The sequence below is a fragment of the Rhodnius prolixus genome, unplaced genomic scaffold (assembly GCF_049639745.1).
Source record: "Rhodnius prolixus isolate KJV_2025 unplaced genomic scaffold, Rpr scaffold_3, whole genome shotgun sequence".
NCBI classification, from domain to species: domain Eukaryota; kingdom Metazoa; phylum Arthropoda; class Insecta; order Hemiptera; family Reduviidae; genus Rhodnius; species Rhodnius prolixus.
In genome coordinates, this window is record NW_027411603.1 from 29668297 (window position 1) to 29689198 (window position 20902).

The window sequence follows — 20902 nt, forward strand, 5'->3', positions numbered from 1 at the left end:
TGTACACAGATTGTACGAATCTATTAACTCTGCTAGAGCTCGTCCTTCTAGGTTTTCCCGATGTCCCCCCCACATTGGATGAAGCGCATTAAAGTCTCCACCAAGAATAAGAGGACCCGAAACCTGATCCTCTTATTCTTGGTGGAGACTTTAATGCGCTTCATCCAATGTGGGGGGGACATCGGGAAAACCTAGAAGGACGAGCTCTAGCAGAGTTAATAGATTCGTACAATCTGTGTACATTAAATGATGGGTCACCCACTATGATTCCCCGACCGGGGGCTCGAGCTCAACCTGTGGACATAACTTTATGTTCTCCAGATCTGATGTCTGAGCTCAGTTGGGAAGTAATACAAGAGCCCTTGGGTTCGGATCACCTGGGAATTCTGGTGAAGTCATTTAATGGGCGGCAGGCAACCTCTGGTGCACGCATTAGGCACCCTAAGGCAGGAGGTTGGAATCTCAGTAAGGCGGATTGGGAAAAGTATCGGATGGTACTGGATTTAAAATTCAGTACATCGGAATCCACCAGCTGCACTTATGATTATTTGACTCAAGAAATAAGATCAGCGGCCTTAGGATCCATTCCTAGATTCCCACAATGGCTTTATTTAAACCCAAATCGAGCAATCAAGCCATGGTGGGATGATGATTGCAATAGAGTCAAGCAAGAGTCAATAATAGCCTACGAAAGCTATAAGAGAGCACCCACCTTGGAAAATTACGTCAATTTAAACAGAAAACTAGCAATCAGTCGTCGGACGTACAAAGAAAAAAAACGAATAATGTGGTACGAATTTTGCAATAGTTTAGATAGACAAACTCCCTCTAACGTCATTTGGAAGCGAATTCGAAGTCTAAAAAAAGGTTACTCTCCCCAAGTAGAAGTCACTGATGATGGCCATTGGGTTGAAGAATTCCATAAATCTCTGACTCCGGACTATGCTAGCCAGTTTATCGACCTATCAAATATCCCAATTGGTGATGAGGACTTGAATCTGCCATTCCAATTGTGGGAATTGAAGTATGCTCTAAAAAAAGGAGGTAGTACATCGCCCGGCCAAGACGGTATTCACTATCAAATGCTACAAAACCTTCCATTTCCGGCCCTTTTATCGCTTCTTAGAATTATGAACGAAATGTGGGTTGGGGGAACTATGATTGAAAGTTGGAGAACCCATTTAATATTTCCTCTCTTAAAGCCTGGTAAAGATCCCAACTCGTACCAGTCGTATCGGCCAATTGCTTTATCGTCCTGTGTGTGCAAAACGTATGAACGGATGATAAAGCATAGGTTGGATTGGTGGGTGGAGGAATATAATAAGCTGGCCCCACATCAGCTGGGTTTTAGAAGGCACCGTGGCACATTAGATTGTCTGGCAGCGTTTGTTAATGAAGTGCACTTAAATAGAACGGAAAACAAACCCTTATTAGCGGCTTTCGTAGATATTCATAAAGCATATGATAACGTAAATATCGCAATACTAAAGGATAAAATGTTGGTAATGCAAGTACCTGGCAGGGTAATAGTAAATATAATTAATATGTTACAACAAAGACAATTAATTATTAGAAGGGGAGTTTTGGTAACGGGTCCCAGAACAACAGGCATTGGTCTCCCCCAAGGTGCCGTGCTTAGCCCTTTGCTATTTAATATATATACATCTGATTTGAGAGACTGGCTCGTTCCGGAAATCAGGATAGTCCAGTTTGCTGATGATTTCACTGTATACACTGGAGGAAAATCCGAAGAAAATTTGGTAGAAATAATGGGACAGGCCTTGCATGATCTCAATGCATGGTGCAACCACTTGGGTTTTCGCATTTCTGGAAATAAGAGCTCAGTCACCATGTTTAGTAGAAAGCGTCAGAATATTCTTGCTGGCACTATACAGCTAGGGCCGTTTAAAGTTTCGCAATCGCCAATAGTTAAGGTCTTAGGACTTTATGTAGACCACAAATTAACTTGGAGACCTCACATTAAGAGAATAATCCAAAGTTGTGAAAAAGCATTGAATGTGCTTAGATATGTTGCACATGTCACATATGGTACCGACCCAAAAATAGCCCTTCTGCTTTACCGAAATTTAATTTTATCTAAAATAGATTATGGTTGCGGTATTTACGGAGATGCCTGCCAAACTTCACTATCTGGGCTGGACAAGGTCCAGTACAAAGCAATACGCATTTGTCTGGGAGCTATGAGATCAACTCCCACAAATGTTCTCCTGGTGGAGGCTAAAATTATGCCTCTACAGATACGTCGAGAATTATTGTTGGGAAAGTTCTTAAGCAAAAGGCTAATTAAGTTTAAGGAAGTTTCCTTGATGAGAGTCTCAGAGCTCTCAGAAGTGGTTCGCTCACACAGGTTTTGGTTAAAAAAGAAAACGCCATTAATGTGTGAAATGTTTAGAGTAACGGAGAAATTATACTCTGGCCTAGAGGTGTTGCACGCGTCTCCTCGCAGATCTCTTCACTATGAAGTATCTTGTAAAGAATCTCCGTACGTCCATTTAGATTTATATGATAAGGTGAAAGAAGAATGGGGGGATTTAACATACCTAGCTTTTATAGCGCGCATGAGGGAAATCATAATCAACCCTTATTTACTATTTACGGACGGATCAAAATCGGAGCAGGGAGTAGGTTGTGCTGTACTTGACCCGCAAACGGGAAGTTTTCGCCTATACAAGCTCCCTAATAATGCCTCAATATTTACCGCAGAAATCGTAGCGATTTGGAATGCGGTAATCCTGGCGGAACAAATACAAAGTAATGACATAATAGTCATTCTTAGTGATTCTAAAAGTGCACTCCAAAAAATAAAACGTCCGGGCGATGTTTTTGATCCCATAATTATAGAAATTATAAGTCATTTGATTAATGCAATGGGTAGGTTGCATCTGGTTTGGCTGAAAGGGCATGCTGGGATAGTTGATAACGAGAAAGTCGACGTGCTAGCAAAAAGAGCGATCTTATTAGGGGAACATACTCCAGTGCTCAATTTAGCGGATTTCGAAGGTGCTTTAAGAAAGCGTTGTTATGACGCATGGCAAAAGCTCTACGATCTGGAAAAAGAAATTAAGGGTAAATATTACGCTGATTTACAGCCTAGGATTCCCAACAAGCCATGGTTTGTAGAAGTACTGGAGGGGGAAAGGCAATTTTACACAACAATAATGCGACTGAGGTTCAACCATAATCTCACAAATCCGCATCTGCATAAAATTAAGTTATTAGATAGTCCCAAATGTGATTGCGATAGCGGGGAGGATGGGGACATCGATCACCTCCTCTTCAGATGCAGCAGATATAATAAAAATAGAGACAAGTTCCTAAAGGAATTGGCAACACATGTACGATTTCCCTGTAGCGCTAAAAGTATTTTAGCTATAATGAATCCTGATGCGCTACGAATTATTTACAAATTCATTAGAGAGAATAAAATAAAAATATAGGATGCAGCTAAACTCCATAGTTGCGATTTTAGTTCTTAATTACTCAAACAAGTACTATCATAACTACACTACTAATTACACCACTCTAAGCTCACATCAAATAACGAAGTCACATTCAGAGACCATTGTGTTGTTCTAGGAAGGAATGTCAGTACGCAGCGCTCAAGATATCCTTATCTCATGGAAGCCACGACGCAGAATGTAGTAGAAGAGTGGCTGGCATGACGAAGAAAGAAGGGAAAGAGGTTGTGCTATTCCTCAAATTGAACATCGGAAAAGATAGGGCTGGTTTTTTTCCACCAACATATTGGTAAATTGAGGCGCTGGAAGCCAACTGTAATTGTTCATGCCAATATGTTGGTTTTTTCCAGCCCTCATATAAAGTAATGGTTAATGTGCAAACAAGACCACTATAACAATAAATAAATAAATAAATAAATAAAATATAAGTATTAAAAAGTTCGAACAAAATACAAATTTTCTAGCGACAGACTTATCCATGGTCATGACGAGCGTCTAAGAGTTGCCTTGCAATTAAACTCCTTTAATATTTACCTATTATATTAATGAGAAAAATAAATAAATTTGGATAGAATACTTGATGAATATTACTCAATTTTCAAAAAAAAAAAATATACGTTTACAGGGTGTTCATTTTAAGATGGCTCAAATGCATTCCATGCTTAAACGGTTGATTTGAGCAAAAAAATAGTAGAGGAAAAATTTGTTGCCCATCACCTCTAGTTTCAGAATATGTGACTTGATTTTAGATTCCTGGCCGCATATGCGGCAGACGCGCGACCAAAAGTGAGGGTTCGCAGTTGACCCCCTCTTTCATAAAAACAGTTTTAAAGAGTATAAAAAAGTTATGAAAGAAACCGGAAATCGCAATTCGATATCTTTAAAATTAAAGGTGCTAGGCTATTTCAAAATCTGGTATTTATTAATCAAATTTCAATTTTTTGACTTGATATCAAAGAGAAAGAAGAGCACGTGATTGGTCGTTTTTATGTATTTTTTCATCCCCTTTTTTCTGAAAATATTGCCAAGGCAGTAAAGTTAAGTATTTTTCTTAATATCGGGAAATAAGTAATTTTCCAAGTGATTTTCTTAGAAATATCAAATGTTAAGAGCTTTAGATGTTCTCAAGCATACACAAAATGGCTAAAAATTAATTTTACATCTGTTACAAACAAGAAGGTTTAATAATTATTTGGTAATTTTGGGAGAGTTGCGTTTAATTACCAAAAAAATTGGAAACCTCCTGCCACATATTTAAGTGATCAATATCTTTCATGTAAAGGATCAAACTTATTCCTTTATTTATTAAATAATGCATTTTACTCAACTTGTGAAGCATGTATTGTGCCTTCAAAGGTGCCTCCTCTGGCTCGCAAGCCAGGTTAGCCAGGAGGTTATCAACTGTACTCTCGTATCATTGATTTATTTTCTAGTTAAAGTTGGATACAATTCAGTAAGTGATTTAATTATTAAGGAGGTATGTTCTTAATTGACACAAAGTGGATGTAAAATTACGTAGCAAAGGAGCATTTACCCAATCATTTCATATCCCATACTGATTCCAATCTTGTAGATCGCTAAATACACTTAGTCTTTTAATTTTATCTTCCCCTAGGAAGAAAAGAATATCCCAATTTCCGTCATCACCAAAAATCCTGAACAATAATTATTATTCCACTTTAATTTTATACTCCATTTTGTAATAAATTATTTTATTAACATACTATACCAAAAAATAAAATAAATATTTAAAACTCTGGATCAAAATCACAACTGTCTCTTACTCCAAGTATTAGATTTCAAATTCACAACGTTACATTAAACTGTAGCTCTTATTTTTGGAATAATATTTCTAGGGGATGTTTCAGGTCGATTCTGGGAAGAATCATTTCTCTAATTTCATATCATTATAACATAAAGATTCTAACGAACAAAATAAGATACGAAATGGTTTTCTTTTTCCAAAATTTATTTGAATAACACCTTTTTATTTATATCTCTTTTCGTATGGTTCAGATTTCAATCAATTCTTTACCGAATTGTAGAGAAAAGTTAGCTCAGTAACTGTTATAAATTGCAATCTTCTAGTTAAACTACTCAAAAGTTGCTAAGGAATTGCAATAAAAAGATCAAAAAAAGACAGAAAGAGTTATATTTTCTTTTAAATAAAAGTTGCTTCATTTGTCTTTTAATACCACATTATCTTTAACAAATAAAACTTTTAAAAACAAAGATAAAACAGGATTTAACAAAAGCCGTGAGTGTCGCCTAACAAATTGTGGAAAACATCTCCACTGGTTTTTCCACAATTTTTTATTTTGTTAATCCAATTAATAGTTTTTCAGTACCTGGTGTAGCCTCCTCTTACTCTCTGAACAGCTGAACAACGGTTTGCCATACTCAAAATAACGGCAGCTCTTTCTTCTTGCGGAATTTCTTCCCATAGTAACGTCAAAACGTTAGCAAACTCTCCGGTGTTCCTGGGTTGGGGCTGATGGTTATTTAGTCGTCTCTGTAAATTGTCCCAAATGTGCTCTATTGGGTTTAGGTCTAGTGATAGTGCTGGCAGTGGTAAGTGGGTAATGCCGAGACGACGAATTTCTTCAAGAACACATCTGGCACGGTGAGGGCGGGCATTGTCGTCGAGAAAAACAAATTGTGGCCCAATATTGTCTCGGAAGTCTGAGACAAACCCCCGAATAATGTCATCTCTGTATCTGATCCCATTTAAAGTGCCCTGAATGATGTGCAGTTCAGTACGATTGTTGAGAGTAATTCCACCCCACACCATGACACCGCCACCGCGGTGTGCTGTTACCGGTTGGATGAATTGTGGCTCAAAACGAGTGTTTGGCCTTCTCCACACTCGCAAACGTCTGCTATCACAGAATCTTGACTCGTCACTAAACAATACAAATTCCCAGTTTTGGTTCTCCCTCAACCTAGAGTTTACCCATTCCAATCTTGCTCTTCTGTGCCGAGTATCCAAAGAGGGCCTTCTAACTGGGCGATACGAACGCAAACCAACCTCTCTCAATCGATTTCTAATCGTTTGATCAGATACTTGAGTCCCAGAGGATTCAAAAAGACGATTTTGTAACTGTCGGGCGGTCAAAAAAGGGTTTCTGCGGGCATTCATCCTCACTAGGCGGTCTTCTCTTTCAGTGGTTCTTCGAAAATTCCCACCGCCATGGTGTCTTTGTGCAGTTCCAAACTCGCGGTATCTTTGCAATGCTCGGCAAACAACACTTGGCGCAATGTTCAAAGCATTAGCAATTTCAAGCTGAGAAAGGCCCTGTAAAGGAAACTGGACAATTAAATTTGCCCTTTCATCACTTAGAGGTCTTCTTTCCATGATAAAAAATTAGAATTGAGAAGAAAAAAAAAGTTCATTCACTTTCAAATGCATTAGAATACTGAATCATTTTAAAGGACAAAATTAGCAATGTTTGTTTTTGTGGTTTATCAAAATGAATTAACCTTTGTACGACTAACAAGTGCATTAATTCCTTAATATAAACAAATATTGAATGCCAAAATAACGAGATAAACATCAAAACATTGTGCAAGTTAATTATATTTGATGTTATTTATAATTACCTTAGCAACTTTTGAGTAGTTTATATTAGGTAATAAGATATAGAAGGTTAAATTTTAAAATATATGGTTGTTGCGGTTCTTGCGCTGAACACAGTTAAAAATACTTAGCACGTAGGGTGGTTAGAGCTTTCAAATGTGCCAATAAAATGCCATCATGCTCTTACACCTACTGAGGTGAGGTACTGTAATCGTTCAAATTATCGACGAATGAACTGATTTTTATGAAAGAATTGTCATTAAATTTGAAATTTGTCATCTATAACCTAACACCTCTACCAGTAGTGAACGTTGCCCGCTACCTTGGGCTTTACTTAGACCAAAGACTTTCTTGGAACCTTCACACTAGACTTAAATGAATAGATGCTATCGACTAATTGAAAGACTGTTAGACCCTAGTCTAACCCCTAGGTCGGCAACCCGCGGCTCGCGAGCCGCATGCGTCTCTTTTATCCAAATTGTGTGGCTCTTCAGCCTGTCCAAAATAAATTGTATATTTCAATTTTATTAGAACAAATGAAAATTCCGTTTATTTAAGGTATTTTTTCAAAAATAATTTTAAAGTGATAGGTTCGAAATTGAATAGAATTATACAATATCAAAATAAAGTACTTGATTTATATTGTAAGACTGCCGCCTTTTCATTCGTTGTTATTATTTTTGTTTATTTACTTTGCAATATGTGAAAATAAATATATAAAACATTTAAACGTTATTGAATATCATAAAATAATAATTTGTGAATACAAATGATCTACAGCATTTTGTACATTATCATCCTTACGGCTCTTGGTAAGATTTACTAAATTTATTTAAGGAAAAATGACTCTCTACTTAAAATAAGTTGCCGACCCCTGTCTTAGACGATAGATCAAAACTTTCTCTGGACAACAAAAGACTAATTTAAACTTCTATTTTGAAACCCATCTGGACGTATGGAATAGAGCTGTGGGGTTCAACCAAACGCTCCAATCTCCAAAGTATTCAATAGCTACAATCTAAAATACTTCGAACTATCGTAAACGCTCCATTTTATGTCTCCAACCTGACTATACACACTGACCTTAACATTCCTTTTGTTACCCAGTAGCTAAAACACTATACAGAAAACTCCACTTCAGCCTGCAATCTCATATAAATCCTCTAGCTCATAATCTTTCTTCTAGAACTCTTCCTGACAACCCGACAAGACGTCTTAAAAGACAGTGGCCTCGTGATCTCCTCTCAAGTGAAGAGAGTGACTAACCGTATAATGCGTATAATGTTACTCCACTGGGTAACTTCTCCACTCGTTACTTATCATTTGTTACCCTGTTATCATTGTTACTTATAGCGCTAACGCGCTGATTGCACGATAAACGCAAAAAAAAAAAAATTGAAATTTTATATACGTATATAGATACGACATTTTGGGGCCACTTTAGGAAGGGAGTTAGTCCCACTTAAGTAAGCCCCCCTCTAAAACTATGAATACCAATAACTCTGGAAATCTAGCCCGATTTTGATAAGTTTAGCAAAAAGAAGATTGTAGGCTGCTTGGTTTTTAAATGGCATTCTGTTCTTACACCTATGGAAGTATAGATATTATGCCGCATTCGTAGTTTAAATTCTCTTTGCCCTTTTAGGGAAAAGAACTGTAATTGCAGATAAATTTATTTCCACACTTTGTGATCACAGCTTAATTACCCGTACATCACATAAGAGGAAGTAATGTTATCACTTACCGCTCATACTGGTAGAAACTATGGTCGCCAGTTTCTTTTTAATATCCCTCATAAAAAGAAGAAATTAATCATCAATTTATTCGACAAACTCTTTTTGGTCTCTTCCTCTTCCAAACCAAGAAAAAACCTATCCAAAGATACAAGCAATCTCCTTAACAAAAACTTACAGTTTAAAAAGTTAAATATAAGGGCTGAATAATCGTTTAAAAGATACAAAGATACACAAATCAGCAAGTACATATCATTTCACTAATATTTTTCGGAATTAATTAGATGTCACAGACCGATATGTGATGGTGGTTTTTAAAGTTGATCCAATTTCAAACATCTAAATCTCTCTTTATATTGTACAATTCGGTATGGAATTTGTTTAATTCGGAAAAATAGGGAAAGAGATATAAACGTTTGAAGTTGGAACAGGTTTGAATACATCCAAAATTTAGCTTTCTATCTCATTAACTATTATCACTAAAATATTGCAATTTATATCAGTTATAGAGCTAACTTTTCTCTAAAATTCGGGATGGAATTCGTTTAAGTCTGAACAATAGGGAAAGAGATATAAACATTTGAAGTTGGAACAGGTTTGAATACATCCAAAATTTAGCTTTCTATCTCATTAACTATTATCACTAAAATATTGCAATTTATATCAGTTATAGAGCTAACTTTTCTCTAAAATTCGGGATGGAATTCGTTTGTCTGAACAATAGGGAAAGAGATATAAATGTTTGAAGTTGGAACAGGTTTGAATACATCCAAAATTTAGCTTTCTATCTCATTAACTATTATCACTAAAATATTGCAATTTATATCAGTTATAGAGCTAACTTTTCTCTAAAATTCGGGATGGAATTCGTTTAAGTCTGAACAATAGGGAAAGAGATATAAACATTTGAAGTTGGAACAGGTTTGAATACATCCAAAATTTAACCTTCTATCTCATTAACTATTATCACTAAAATATTGCAATTTATATCAGTTATAGAGCTAACTTTTCTCTAAAATTCGGGATGGAATTCGTTTAAGTCTGAACAATAGGGAAAGAGATATAAACATTTGAAGTTGGAACAGGTTTGAATACATCCAAAATTTAGCTTTCTATCTCATTAACTATTATCACTAAAATATTGCAATTTATATCAGTTATAGAGCTAACTTTTCTCTAAAATTCGGGATGGAATTCGTTTGTCTGAACAATAGGGAAAGAGATATAAATGTTTGAAGTTGGAACAGGTTTGAATACATCCAAAATTTAGCTTTCTATCTCATTAACTATTATCACTAAAATATTGCAATTTATATCAGTTATAGAGCTAACTTTTCTCTAAAATTCGGGATGGAATTCATTTAAGTCTGAACAATAGGGAAAGAGATATAAACATTTGAAGTTGGAACAGGTTTGAATACATCCAAAATTTAACCTTCTATCTCATTAACTATTATCACTAAAATATTGCAATTTATATCAGTTATAGAGCTAACTTTTCTCTAAAATTCGGTATGGAATTCGTTTAAGTCGGAAAAATAGGGAAAGAGATATAAACGTTTGAAGTTGGAACAGGTTTGAATACATCCAAAATTTAACCTTCTATCTCATTAACTATTATCACTAAAATATTGCAATTTATATCAGTTATAGAGCTAACTTTTCTCTAAAATTCGGTATGGAATTCGTTTAAGTCTGAACAATAGGGAAAGAGATATAAACGTTTGAAGTTGGAACAGGTTTGAATACATCCAAAATTTAACCTTCTATCTCATTAACTATTATCACTAAAATATTGCAATTTATATCAGTTATAGAGCTAACTTTTCTCTAAAATTCGGTATGGAATTCGTTTAAGTCTGAACAATAGGGAAAGAGATATAAACGTTTGAAGTTGGAACAGGTTTGAATACATCCAAAATTTAACCTTCTATCTCATTAACTATTATCACTAAAACATTGCAATTTATATCAGTTATAGAGCTAACTTTTCTCTAAAATTCGGTATGGAATTAATTAAAATCTGAACAATAGGGAAAGAGATCCATAGATTTGAAATTTGCACGAGTTTGAATACATCCAAACTTTAACCTTCTATATATCTCATTAACTATTATCACTAAAACATTGCAATTTATATCAGTTATAGAGCTAACTTTTCTCTAAAATTCGGTATGGAATTCGTTTAAGTCTGAACAATAGGGAAAGAGATCCATAGATTTGAAATTTGCACGAGTTTGAATACATCCAAACTTTAACCTTCTATATATCTCATTAACTATTATCACTAAAACATTGCAATTTATATCAGTTAAAGAGCTAACTTTTCTCTAAAATTCGGTTTGGAATTCATTGAAATCTAATAAAAAGTAAGAGTGATTCAAAGGTTTGAAATTGCCGAGAATTGAAAGTGGCGAGACCCCTAAAATCTACATTAATTTCTAAATCGAATGACACCTCATTCATGAAAAGCGGTTCACGCATTTATACGCTATGTTGCTTAAAAAAAGGTTCAAAACAACAGGAATCAAAACAATATTTGAAAAGCCGTTTTTTCTCATTTTCAACAACTTTATTCTCGGAATCTATTTGATCTGGGTTGTTGCTAAAAATTAAAGATTTAAAGAAGGATTTGCCCTACATTTTAAGAAAAATTTGGGAATTTTCTCTTTTATAGAAAAAGAGAAAAAAATTGTCAAAGTTGGGTGTTTTTCAACGTTACGCTTTTTCGTGCAGTTTTTGACGATCAACCCTTATACAACTGTCCTACCGGACAGTTTTAATAACTATACTTTGGATGATTAAACTTTTTTAGTTGGAATATTTTTATTTAGTTACAATTATTTGTGAGTGACAGATTGGTGCTTGTTTGTTGCTAGTGCTGCCAGTGGTTCAAGTTCTTGGATACCGCCCGTGGAGGCGTGGTCCCGTGAAGTGGGTCGCGGGCTACCTTACGGATGGGAAGAAGCCGTCGACACCAATGGCAAGACATATTATATAAAGTTAGTATAATACTTGTTAATTACAGTTTTTATAATAATGTATTATTAAATAATTTTTTTATCTTTCTTAGCACTTAATTTTAACTGTTCAGAACTGGTTTTGGTGAAACAAGAGATCAGGCAGTAATCTGCTTTTGGCAAGTCAAAGAATTGTAGGTAAAGTTTAGGGCGTTTCTCTAGCCATTGGCCATCCAACTAATTTTCGCAGAATAGAGTTGTTAGATTTTCCTGTGGCTTTCGAAGGAACATGATCTCTTGTGTCTTATTTGGCGAGAATCCCAATAACATAGATATTATACAGATAGTTCCAAATGGTTTGTAAGGGCCTGGCTACGTGGACATCACAGATTTTTTTGATTATTTTTGAGAATGAACTATGATTTCCAGGCTGATGAGTTATACAACCCAGCTTTACACAGGTGTTTGTACCCTTTTCTTCAAAAAAAGGGGTCTTCTATTCCAGTCTGAGTAGAAGTCATGTGAAATTATGGGCAGAGAGGAGGTAACCAAATCAGGCTCCTACCGCCCCATTCTGAAATCCTGCCGTGCGAGTTTAGACATGTCTGTATTGCTAGATGGAATATTTTCTAATGAAATACTAAAATTGAGTTCGATGGATTATTAGCAGTCCAAATTTGGGATGCTAGCAAGATCCTCGTGAGAGTTGGATGCCTTTCTCAGACATTTCACAACTGGAATTATAATTTTGTTGAAAGTTGTCAGAATTCCATAATTTTTTCCAGCTTTTGCCAGTTTTCTATGGCAGTCATTGACTTCTTCTTCTTCTTGACAAAGAATTACACTCTCGAAAAGTACTTAATATTACTTAGTAAATGTTACTACTTTTTTGTAGTATTAGTTTTACATCAAGTTAATATAGTAAAGAAATCTCATAACTTTAGACCCAGACGAGTGACCTAACTCAGACGTGTGTGAAACAGAGATAGGAAAAAAAAAAAGATTGCATAAGGAAGAAGTGCAATGGATCATCTAATTCATGTCCTTGGTTTGGAACATATGGTTAGGGTTCGACTTGCCTTTGGCCCTTGATTAACCACAAACAAAGCTCTTGTTAAATGAAAATCATTTCTTCTACAAATTTCATTTTTCTCTAATGAAAGATATTTGATATCTCTTTATTAAAGATCTAAAGTAGAGAAGGAATCATTTGCTCGCTAGTTGTAGAGACAGTATTACTCGTACTTTTAAAATTCCATATTAGAATTGGAATTTGTGGCAGCCACCAACATTATTAATTATTTATTAATTTAGAAATTCGCTGATATTAATTACCTGTATAATATTGCTCAATATACTCGTAATATGGGTAAAGAATTGTCCTCATTATCTCCTGCAGGTTGATTACAGGCTGCAATCTCAGAGCTTGTTAACGATTCTAATAAACTTTAGACGTATTCCAATTTCTATTACTCAAGGAATCAAATGTTGAAAAAAAGTAGATTAGATTCTTGACTTTTCTATTTATTTTATTAATAATGTAGCTACATCTAAAGATTCCATTGCAATCTTTCTTTAATCTGAGGTATTATTTTATTGTTCCACATCTAATCCATGAATATAAATGAAGGTTAAATTAAGGCTATATTGCAACCTATTTCATCGAGCTCCAGAAATCTTTTGTAACCAAATAATTTAAAAGGTATCTTATGTCGTTTATTTACGAAAGTACTTTCTTCTAAATTCTGATATAGTAATGACAATTACGTGATTTCTAATGGTTTATCGCTAACAGCGTGCTCATGTATTTATGTTATCACTCTTAATGCGTGTTCTTTATAAGAGGGGCGCACCTAGCTTTTTTGGAAGGGGGGCTGAGGAAGTTTATTTTGAGAAGTTGATGAATTACTTTTTCTTATTAGGATACACTATATTAGTTTCAATTAGATTGTTTCTGAAAACATGTTATTACAAAATAATTTTTGCAATTTGAGAACGGGGATGAGCGCTAGCAAGTTATAACCTAAATAGACTAACAAGGAAAATTCTACTGCCTCGGAAGGAAAATTGAGCCATTTACAAAGCGTGAACGCATAGCTCCATAGAAATGGTTGAAGAAAAATTTTATGGCATGCCTCCAAGGCTGGCAGGCCATTCAGATGATCTTAGGCTTCTTGACAGGACACTGTAGGCTGAGTAGACACTTGCATCGCATGCGCCTTCAACTGATATCCTGTGCACGTTTTACAGAAAGAAGAAGAAGTATTATCTCAAGTATTTAGCATTTCCTAGTCAGTGTGAAGGGCGTTTTTGGCAAAGAGTTTGGGGTACTTTGAAGTAGAAAAACTCAACCCTTCAACCTTTGACAGAGTTCAAACCCTGGAGTTCCTCTACAGATTCTTAAGTCTAAACAAACAGCATTCCTACGGTCAGATACTGGGCTGACCGCTAAGGAATCACAAACCTAATACAAATTTACGTCTAATTTATGGAGGCAACAGTTTCATTCCTGTTCTACAATAGATGTTGAAGAATCGATCAATTTAATCTTGTCTTTGTGTTGGGACTTTCTAAATTATACATATACATATACAGGGCGAACCAGTAAGTAATGTCCATAGGCCTGCTGTGTGTAGTACATCTAAAGTGGAGTACAATAACGTATTGGCCAACTTCATATTTTCCACTGTTCTTGAGTTACTTCACTTTAAATTTTTTTTCTAAAATCATTACTTTTTTTTTTGCAATTAAAATTTATTACTCAGAAAGTTTTAGTCCGAATTCGATTCTGATGATACGGTTAGAAAGACAGATAAATTTTCTAAAAAATTGACACCATTTCGAAGTATTAATTATTCTCCAAACAGCCACAATCTTCCTCCGGATGCTGGAAAAATAAAAGTAATCGAAATTTTCAAGAAAACTCATTAGGCTCTTATGTGATCATTATCCAACCTAGGTGCTGGCACTTTTTATAAAAGTTTCCTTGTCTAATGGGCTTTCAAACGGTATATCATTTTCCAGGATTCCTTTTATCTTCGTATGAGAAATTACGTTTGTTTTACAAGAAAACGTGTCCTCGAGCACTCAATAGTGTTAGTTTATTAAGTTGTTTATTTCATTGAAAACTCTTTAAGATGGACCTGTAGCCAATTTTTAAAGTAGATTGTCTTAAAATGAGGAAATCAAAAGTTACAAATTGCAGTTCAAAAATTTACTTCTGATCTCTCTGAAATACGCATTTGAGGAAATGTCAGGAAATATTTGTTGACATTTAGATTTAGATTCGGCAATGACCCAAAATCATTCAGACTGATAATCTCTATTCTCTAGATGAATTATTTTTTTTTGCATAAAAACAGTTTGGTATGTATTGGTTGTGATAGCATCGCTAAATATATGTATAATACTGTACATGTGTCGTGCAAGTTCATAAAAAATTATTGATACCACGCATTTTTTCTGAAAAAGTTTAATTGCACTTTAAACTCTCAAACACGAATTGTATAACTCTTTTTTTTATTATTATTAACTATTAATTATTACTGAAATACTTTTCAGCCATGTAAACAAAACAACTACTTACGAAGAACCAGTGCTAGATTGGTGTGAAGAACCACCCAAACCCAGACAGGTTAGCCTGACTAGGCATGCAGAAATGGGCTTCGGCTTTGTTGCCGGTTCGGAAAGACCGGTCATAGTCAGGTTAGTTATCTACTTAATGTAATTATCTGAATCTAATTTGAATTGTGAATTATTGAATTAATTTAAGGAAAGGACCAAAAGCATTGTAAGCTGCTCGTGAGATTAACGCTGTAGAAGGCTTTAGAAAGGATCTCGTTATTAATGTCGCTGCGTTATATTTAACACTGCATTGCTAATCTGAAGTCAGTTTGACTCCTAAAAAATAGGAATGGTCTCTGTTTCCCCACATCTCATAGCTATCCCGAAATGCTCTTAGATGTGCTATCCCCACTCTCTCACCATTCGATAGTCACGAGTTGAAGACCATGGAATTCTTAGTTTCTTTTTGTAGATTAGTTTACTTGAATCTTAAGAGCCATTTTGACTCCAGATTAGCATTACACGTCAATATATCGGAGTCATTTCAACTCCTAATTGTTAATATTAGTAGATTTTCTGTTATTAACTTGACTCCAGATTACCAATTTGGTCTGCCCTTACAGGGAAATTTACTTCTACTTCAAACCCTCTGCTGTCTTCCTCGCGAAGAATTCTGAGATTTTCCTCTTGATATTGTTGAGTGTCATAAAATTTATATTTTCAGAGATTATTAAAATCGAAAGCAAGATTCATTCATGTTTATTCTTTTTTGAGCCCAATGTTACAGCGGTATCGGAAGTTCAATAAACTGGGTTGCTACACTCATCTTTTCATAATGATTCAGCGAATCGAAATTTATGTGCTAATCTTGTAAAACTTGAAGGTAGTCATTATGTTTCTTTTTTAATATGGTCAACATTTATTACCTAAATGCTTATGTGATAGATTTACATAATTTTCATAGAAAATATCAAGGCACAAAAAAAAGCCTCTTTCTAGACTTGATTTTCTGTCCGAATTGCAGCAAAAACTTGTAGCGAATTGGGTCATTTCCGATCCGTGTCAACAGCGCACAGTAATTGAAAAAATAGTGAATGTAATTAAAAAAATAAAAAAGTCCCTGATCAGAAGGCAGTCAATCAGGATTCTAGAAAATACTGAAATTACTGCGATCCTAAGTTAAAGTTAATTCTTTCTGCGTGAAATGTTAAAGCCGATTTGTGCAAAAAATTGATTTACTCGTTCTTATTCCTATTCTTTCTCATCCTTTGATGCAAATGTTATTATTAAAATTGATAAGAGATTGTCTGCAACACATTGATCAAAATAATCACGTATTGAGGCACTAGCTTACTGTTTTTCCTGTCACCGGAACAACAGACTTCTGGGCTTCCTCCAAAAGCACAGAGTTTAGATTCATACTGTCCATTCTTGGAATATCCTCAGACGCCACGCCGATTGCCGAGAAAGTATTATTATTTTAGGCGCAATAACATCTAAGTTGTTGGCGCCTGCAGCCTTCACAGTGTACTGGCGGCCTTTTAGACAATCCACTCTCGCTGTTAACAGTATTTGTCCATTGCTTGGTGCTTCTAGAAGCTCCTAGAAAGAGAAAATTTAAGATAAGAGTAATTGGATTTGAACCCTGAACCTCCAGTTTACGAAAATACTGTTCAGCATCTTGATAATCTCTTCCCTTATTATTTCTCGATGTCGTAGTCAACACTGTCGAGCTCCGGATTGTGAACTGTATTAGATTTCTAGGAAAAGAAATATTTGAAGGAACATACCTGAAATAGATTCCCCTGGCATTCAGCGTGGAAATCCAGTTCTAAATCACCGAGTTAATTTTTCAGTAAAATAGTGTTTACTCGTATCGTTTACGCTGCACTAACTTAACCTTTTAATATAGACGTAGGTCTTATTACTAAGTAATCCATGGGAGCCAGCCATAGTGGCGGCAACTAAAAAGTAACCCTGGCTGAGAAAAAACTTGTTTACATTAACAAAGCTGGAATAACGCTACGCAAAAAACGCTCATTGAATTTCTCTTCTAAATGTGGTTAGATCCGTACTGTTGAATTTTGACTATACCCTTGTTGACCCTGGCTGTATTGTAGCGCATGGCAGAATCATAAATTCTATACACTAAATTGATGGATCAGTCTGTGATGACGTGTATACATCCGTAACATGTCAGAACATGAGTGTTACAATTGATATCAGAGATAATACTCATTCTTTATTTATTTATTTATTTTTTTTTTGTTATTTAATGAACAAATTCATTAATGCACAGAACCTTTGGGACGTTTTCAAAAACTCTTTGTTTGTAAAAATACCAATGTTCTTATGCTTCTTTATTTAAAGTAGCTATTTAGCTTTAAGAATCTAAGAGCGGATCTAGTTCTACTTTACATCTCCTAAGTATTGTACATCACTCGCTTTTTATTCTACTTTTTTCATCAGGTATCTTTTGGCTTACTGTACCATTCATTAGAGGCACTTAATTCCCTGGAGTTCTCCCTTGTGTTCATCGTCTGTTTTTTCTTTCTTTTAATAGCTTGGGAGTAAAGCTACCTTTCACTATTGTACTGCACGATGAACGTAAATATGGCAAAGCACTTCGTTTTTATTGGAGTTTTTGCTTTTTCTTTTCTTCTCTGAACGCTGAATACGACTTCTGATGTCAATATTCAGAAAGTACGTAGGCGCCACGGTAGCTGAGCAGGTTAAGAGGCGAGACCTGCAAAGCTAATATGCATTGTGGTACTGGGTTCGATTCCCGGTCTTGGTCTTGGATTTTATTTAATGGTTAAATGAGAAATAGTAAAGTACGTTTGCTAGTCGCCTCCGTTCACGACACCTAATAAATGGTAGTTGGACGTTAAGCCGTGCCTGAAAAAATAGGCGATTACTTCTTTACTTTACTTTTTATTCAGAAAGTACATAGCACGCTAACTTTAACGTGCTATATAAATATACACATTAACCAGTTAAGCGTAGAATTTAGTTTAAAAAAAAAAAAAACCACAGTGTGCAAAATTAAAATCAGACAATGACGTGTATACACGTCGAAAGCGGAGCAAAACAACCAAAAGTTTACAACGTCGTAATAGTCACTGCAAACACTTTTTCTGCAGTCTCTGGGGCTTCAGATTACAGAGCACTCTATGCATTTCAAAATTTTGCACCGCTTCTTCACGTATGCATTGCCTAGTTAACTAGGGACGAAAGAGCTTTTACAAGGAAGAAAAGAGCTTTGAATTTTGTGTAAAGTGCAAATCATGCTCGTACTGAGATCTGAGGTAAAAACGGCATTGCACAAGAGTTGAGAGCTTCTATTTGTGTGCGTAATTCCCAATCTCGTAACGCGGAGACCAAACATGTACCAACCACTTATCATTTGGCTGGCTCCCACCGCAGTTCTATTGGTAAGATAAAGGAAACATCCCACCAAATAATATTCTTATCGTATTTTATTAAAATTTCGAGTTTATATAGTTAATGGCAATTTTATAATTTCTACAACGCGTATACACGACGAACGCACCGTAATAGAGATTTGGTTTGGCGTGTATACTCGTCAAATACACTTAACTGGTTAACTGCAGAACTTGAGCTCTACAATCGCCTATTTTTTTTGTGATAGGCTTAACGTTTAACAATCAAAACAGAAACTTAAGCAGTGAACGGGTATTTATAACAGAAAGGTAAACTCGGTTATAGACGAGTCTTAGGGTTTCAAACAGCGACCCAAATTTAACTAATTGAAGGAACAATTCTAGTGTGAACTCCAATATTGCCAATATTCTCGAGGTTCTATTACTTTAGTATTCCTTAAACTCGGAATATTTGGGCTTTATTAAATCTCACCATTAAAGTTGGTAAAACTGTATCCTACAGTGAAGCTTCCCATTTTCGAGAAAGTGCACTGACTACTCAATAAAGGAAGCATTTCTGATAGAAGTATTGAGGAATTTCCTTCAAATTCAATCCATTTTAATAAAACATTTAACCTTAACCTCCTTAACTGTACACCAAAGATATTTTATCACGTGTTACTGAAAAAATGGAGCTTTTGAGGGAATCGTACCTTCTTTCTCTTTCAAAATTCATTTAATAGAATCTTCTGATAAAAGTTTTCTTAATTTAAATATATGCTTTTATCCCCACACTAGACTTAAAAGAACAGAACTAAACAGAGCTATCGAATACTTAAAAGACAGACAATATATCAAAACTGTCGCAAGGCAACAAAAGACTGATTTATACTTCTATTTTGAAACCTGGGCGGGTAGAATAGAGCTGTGGGGTTCAACCAAACGCTCCAATCTTCAAAGAATTCAAGATCTCTACAAATTAAAATACTTCGATTCATAGTAAACGCTCCATTTGCTGCCTCTAACCGGAACATAGGGGATGTGTTGTCCACGATTTTATTCAACCTTACGTTGGAGAGAGTAATACGCAGCGTTGATGTAAACCCAAATGGTACAATTTTTTCGAGGTCAATGCAGTATTTGGCGTACGCTGACGATGTGGTGCTGGTTTGCAGAACATTTAGAGCGTTAGAGGAAAGTTATGACCAGTTAGAAAAAGGTGCCAAAGCGGTGGGTTTACAGCTGAATTACGATAAAACGAAATATATGCTGTCCTCCAGATATGATAATAGATGTGGCAACCGACCCTCTGTAGTGGTAAATGGGATAAGTTTTGAGAATGTTAAATCCTTCAAATATTTGGGGGCCATATTTACACGGGAGCGAGAGGTTAAAACCGAGATAAAAGATAGGCTTGCTTCCGGAAATAAATGCTACTTTGCCCTAAATAGATTGTTAAAATCAACAGTTGTCTCTCGCAAGCATAAAATCAGAATTTATAAAACAGTTATACGTCCTGTTGTTACCTATGCATGTGAAACGTGGATTTTAAACAAAAGTGAATGTAATATGCTCCGAATATGGGAACGTAAAATTTTGCGGAGGATTTTCGGAGCAAAACAGATAAATGGGACATGGCAGATTAGGAAAAATTCTGAACTGCAGCAGCTGTACGCGTCACCGGATCTGGTAGGGGAAGTGAAGTGGAAAAGGCTGGACTGGGCAGGGCACGTTGTGAGAATGGTCAATGAGAGAAGTGTGCAGAAGCTGTTCTTGGGCCGACCCGAAGGCAGACGTAAGGTGGGCAGGCCGAGAAGAAGATGGCAGGATGAGATAGAGGAGGATATGCGGCTACAGGGAGTAAGGAGATGGCGCCAAAAGGCGAGAGAGAGAGAGGAATGGAGGAAAATTACTGTAGAGGCCAGGGCTCTTCACGGGCTGTAGTGCTAATAAAAAAAAAAAAAAAAAAAAAAAAAACCGGAACATACATACCCAGATCTTGATATTCCTTTTGTTATCCTAGTCGCCAAAACACGATACAGGAAACTCCAATTCAACCTGCAGCCACAAGCAAATCCTCTAGCTCAAAATCTTTTTTTCAAGAACTCTTCCAGACAACCCGACAAGACGCCTTAAGAGACAGTGTGGCCTCGTGATCTCCTCTCAAGTGAATAGAGTGACTAATAGTTCAATGTTTTTGAGTGTT

The 20902-nt window shown here is 35.6% G+C and overlaps 1 protein-coding gene across 6 annotated transcripts in view; it reads left to right on the plus strand.

Annotated features, from left to right (window-relative positions):
• The window catches only part of LOC141452295 (uncharacterized), a 592044-nt gene that overhangs the window by 400298 nt on the left and 170844 nt on the right, over positions 1–20902 (plus strand). For all 6 annotated transcript variants that reach the window (XM_074124276.1, XM_074124274.1, XM_074124275.1 and 3 more), the window contains exons 2-3: positions 11669–11791; positions 15311–15454. In XM_074124276.1, coding sequence (XP_073980377.1) covers positions 11669–11791; positions 15311–15454 — 267 coding nt within the window. The remainder of the gene's footprint in view (positions 1–11668; positions 11792–15310; positions 15455–20902) is intronic.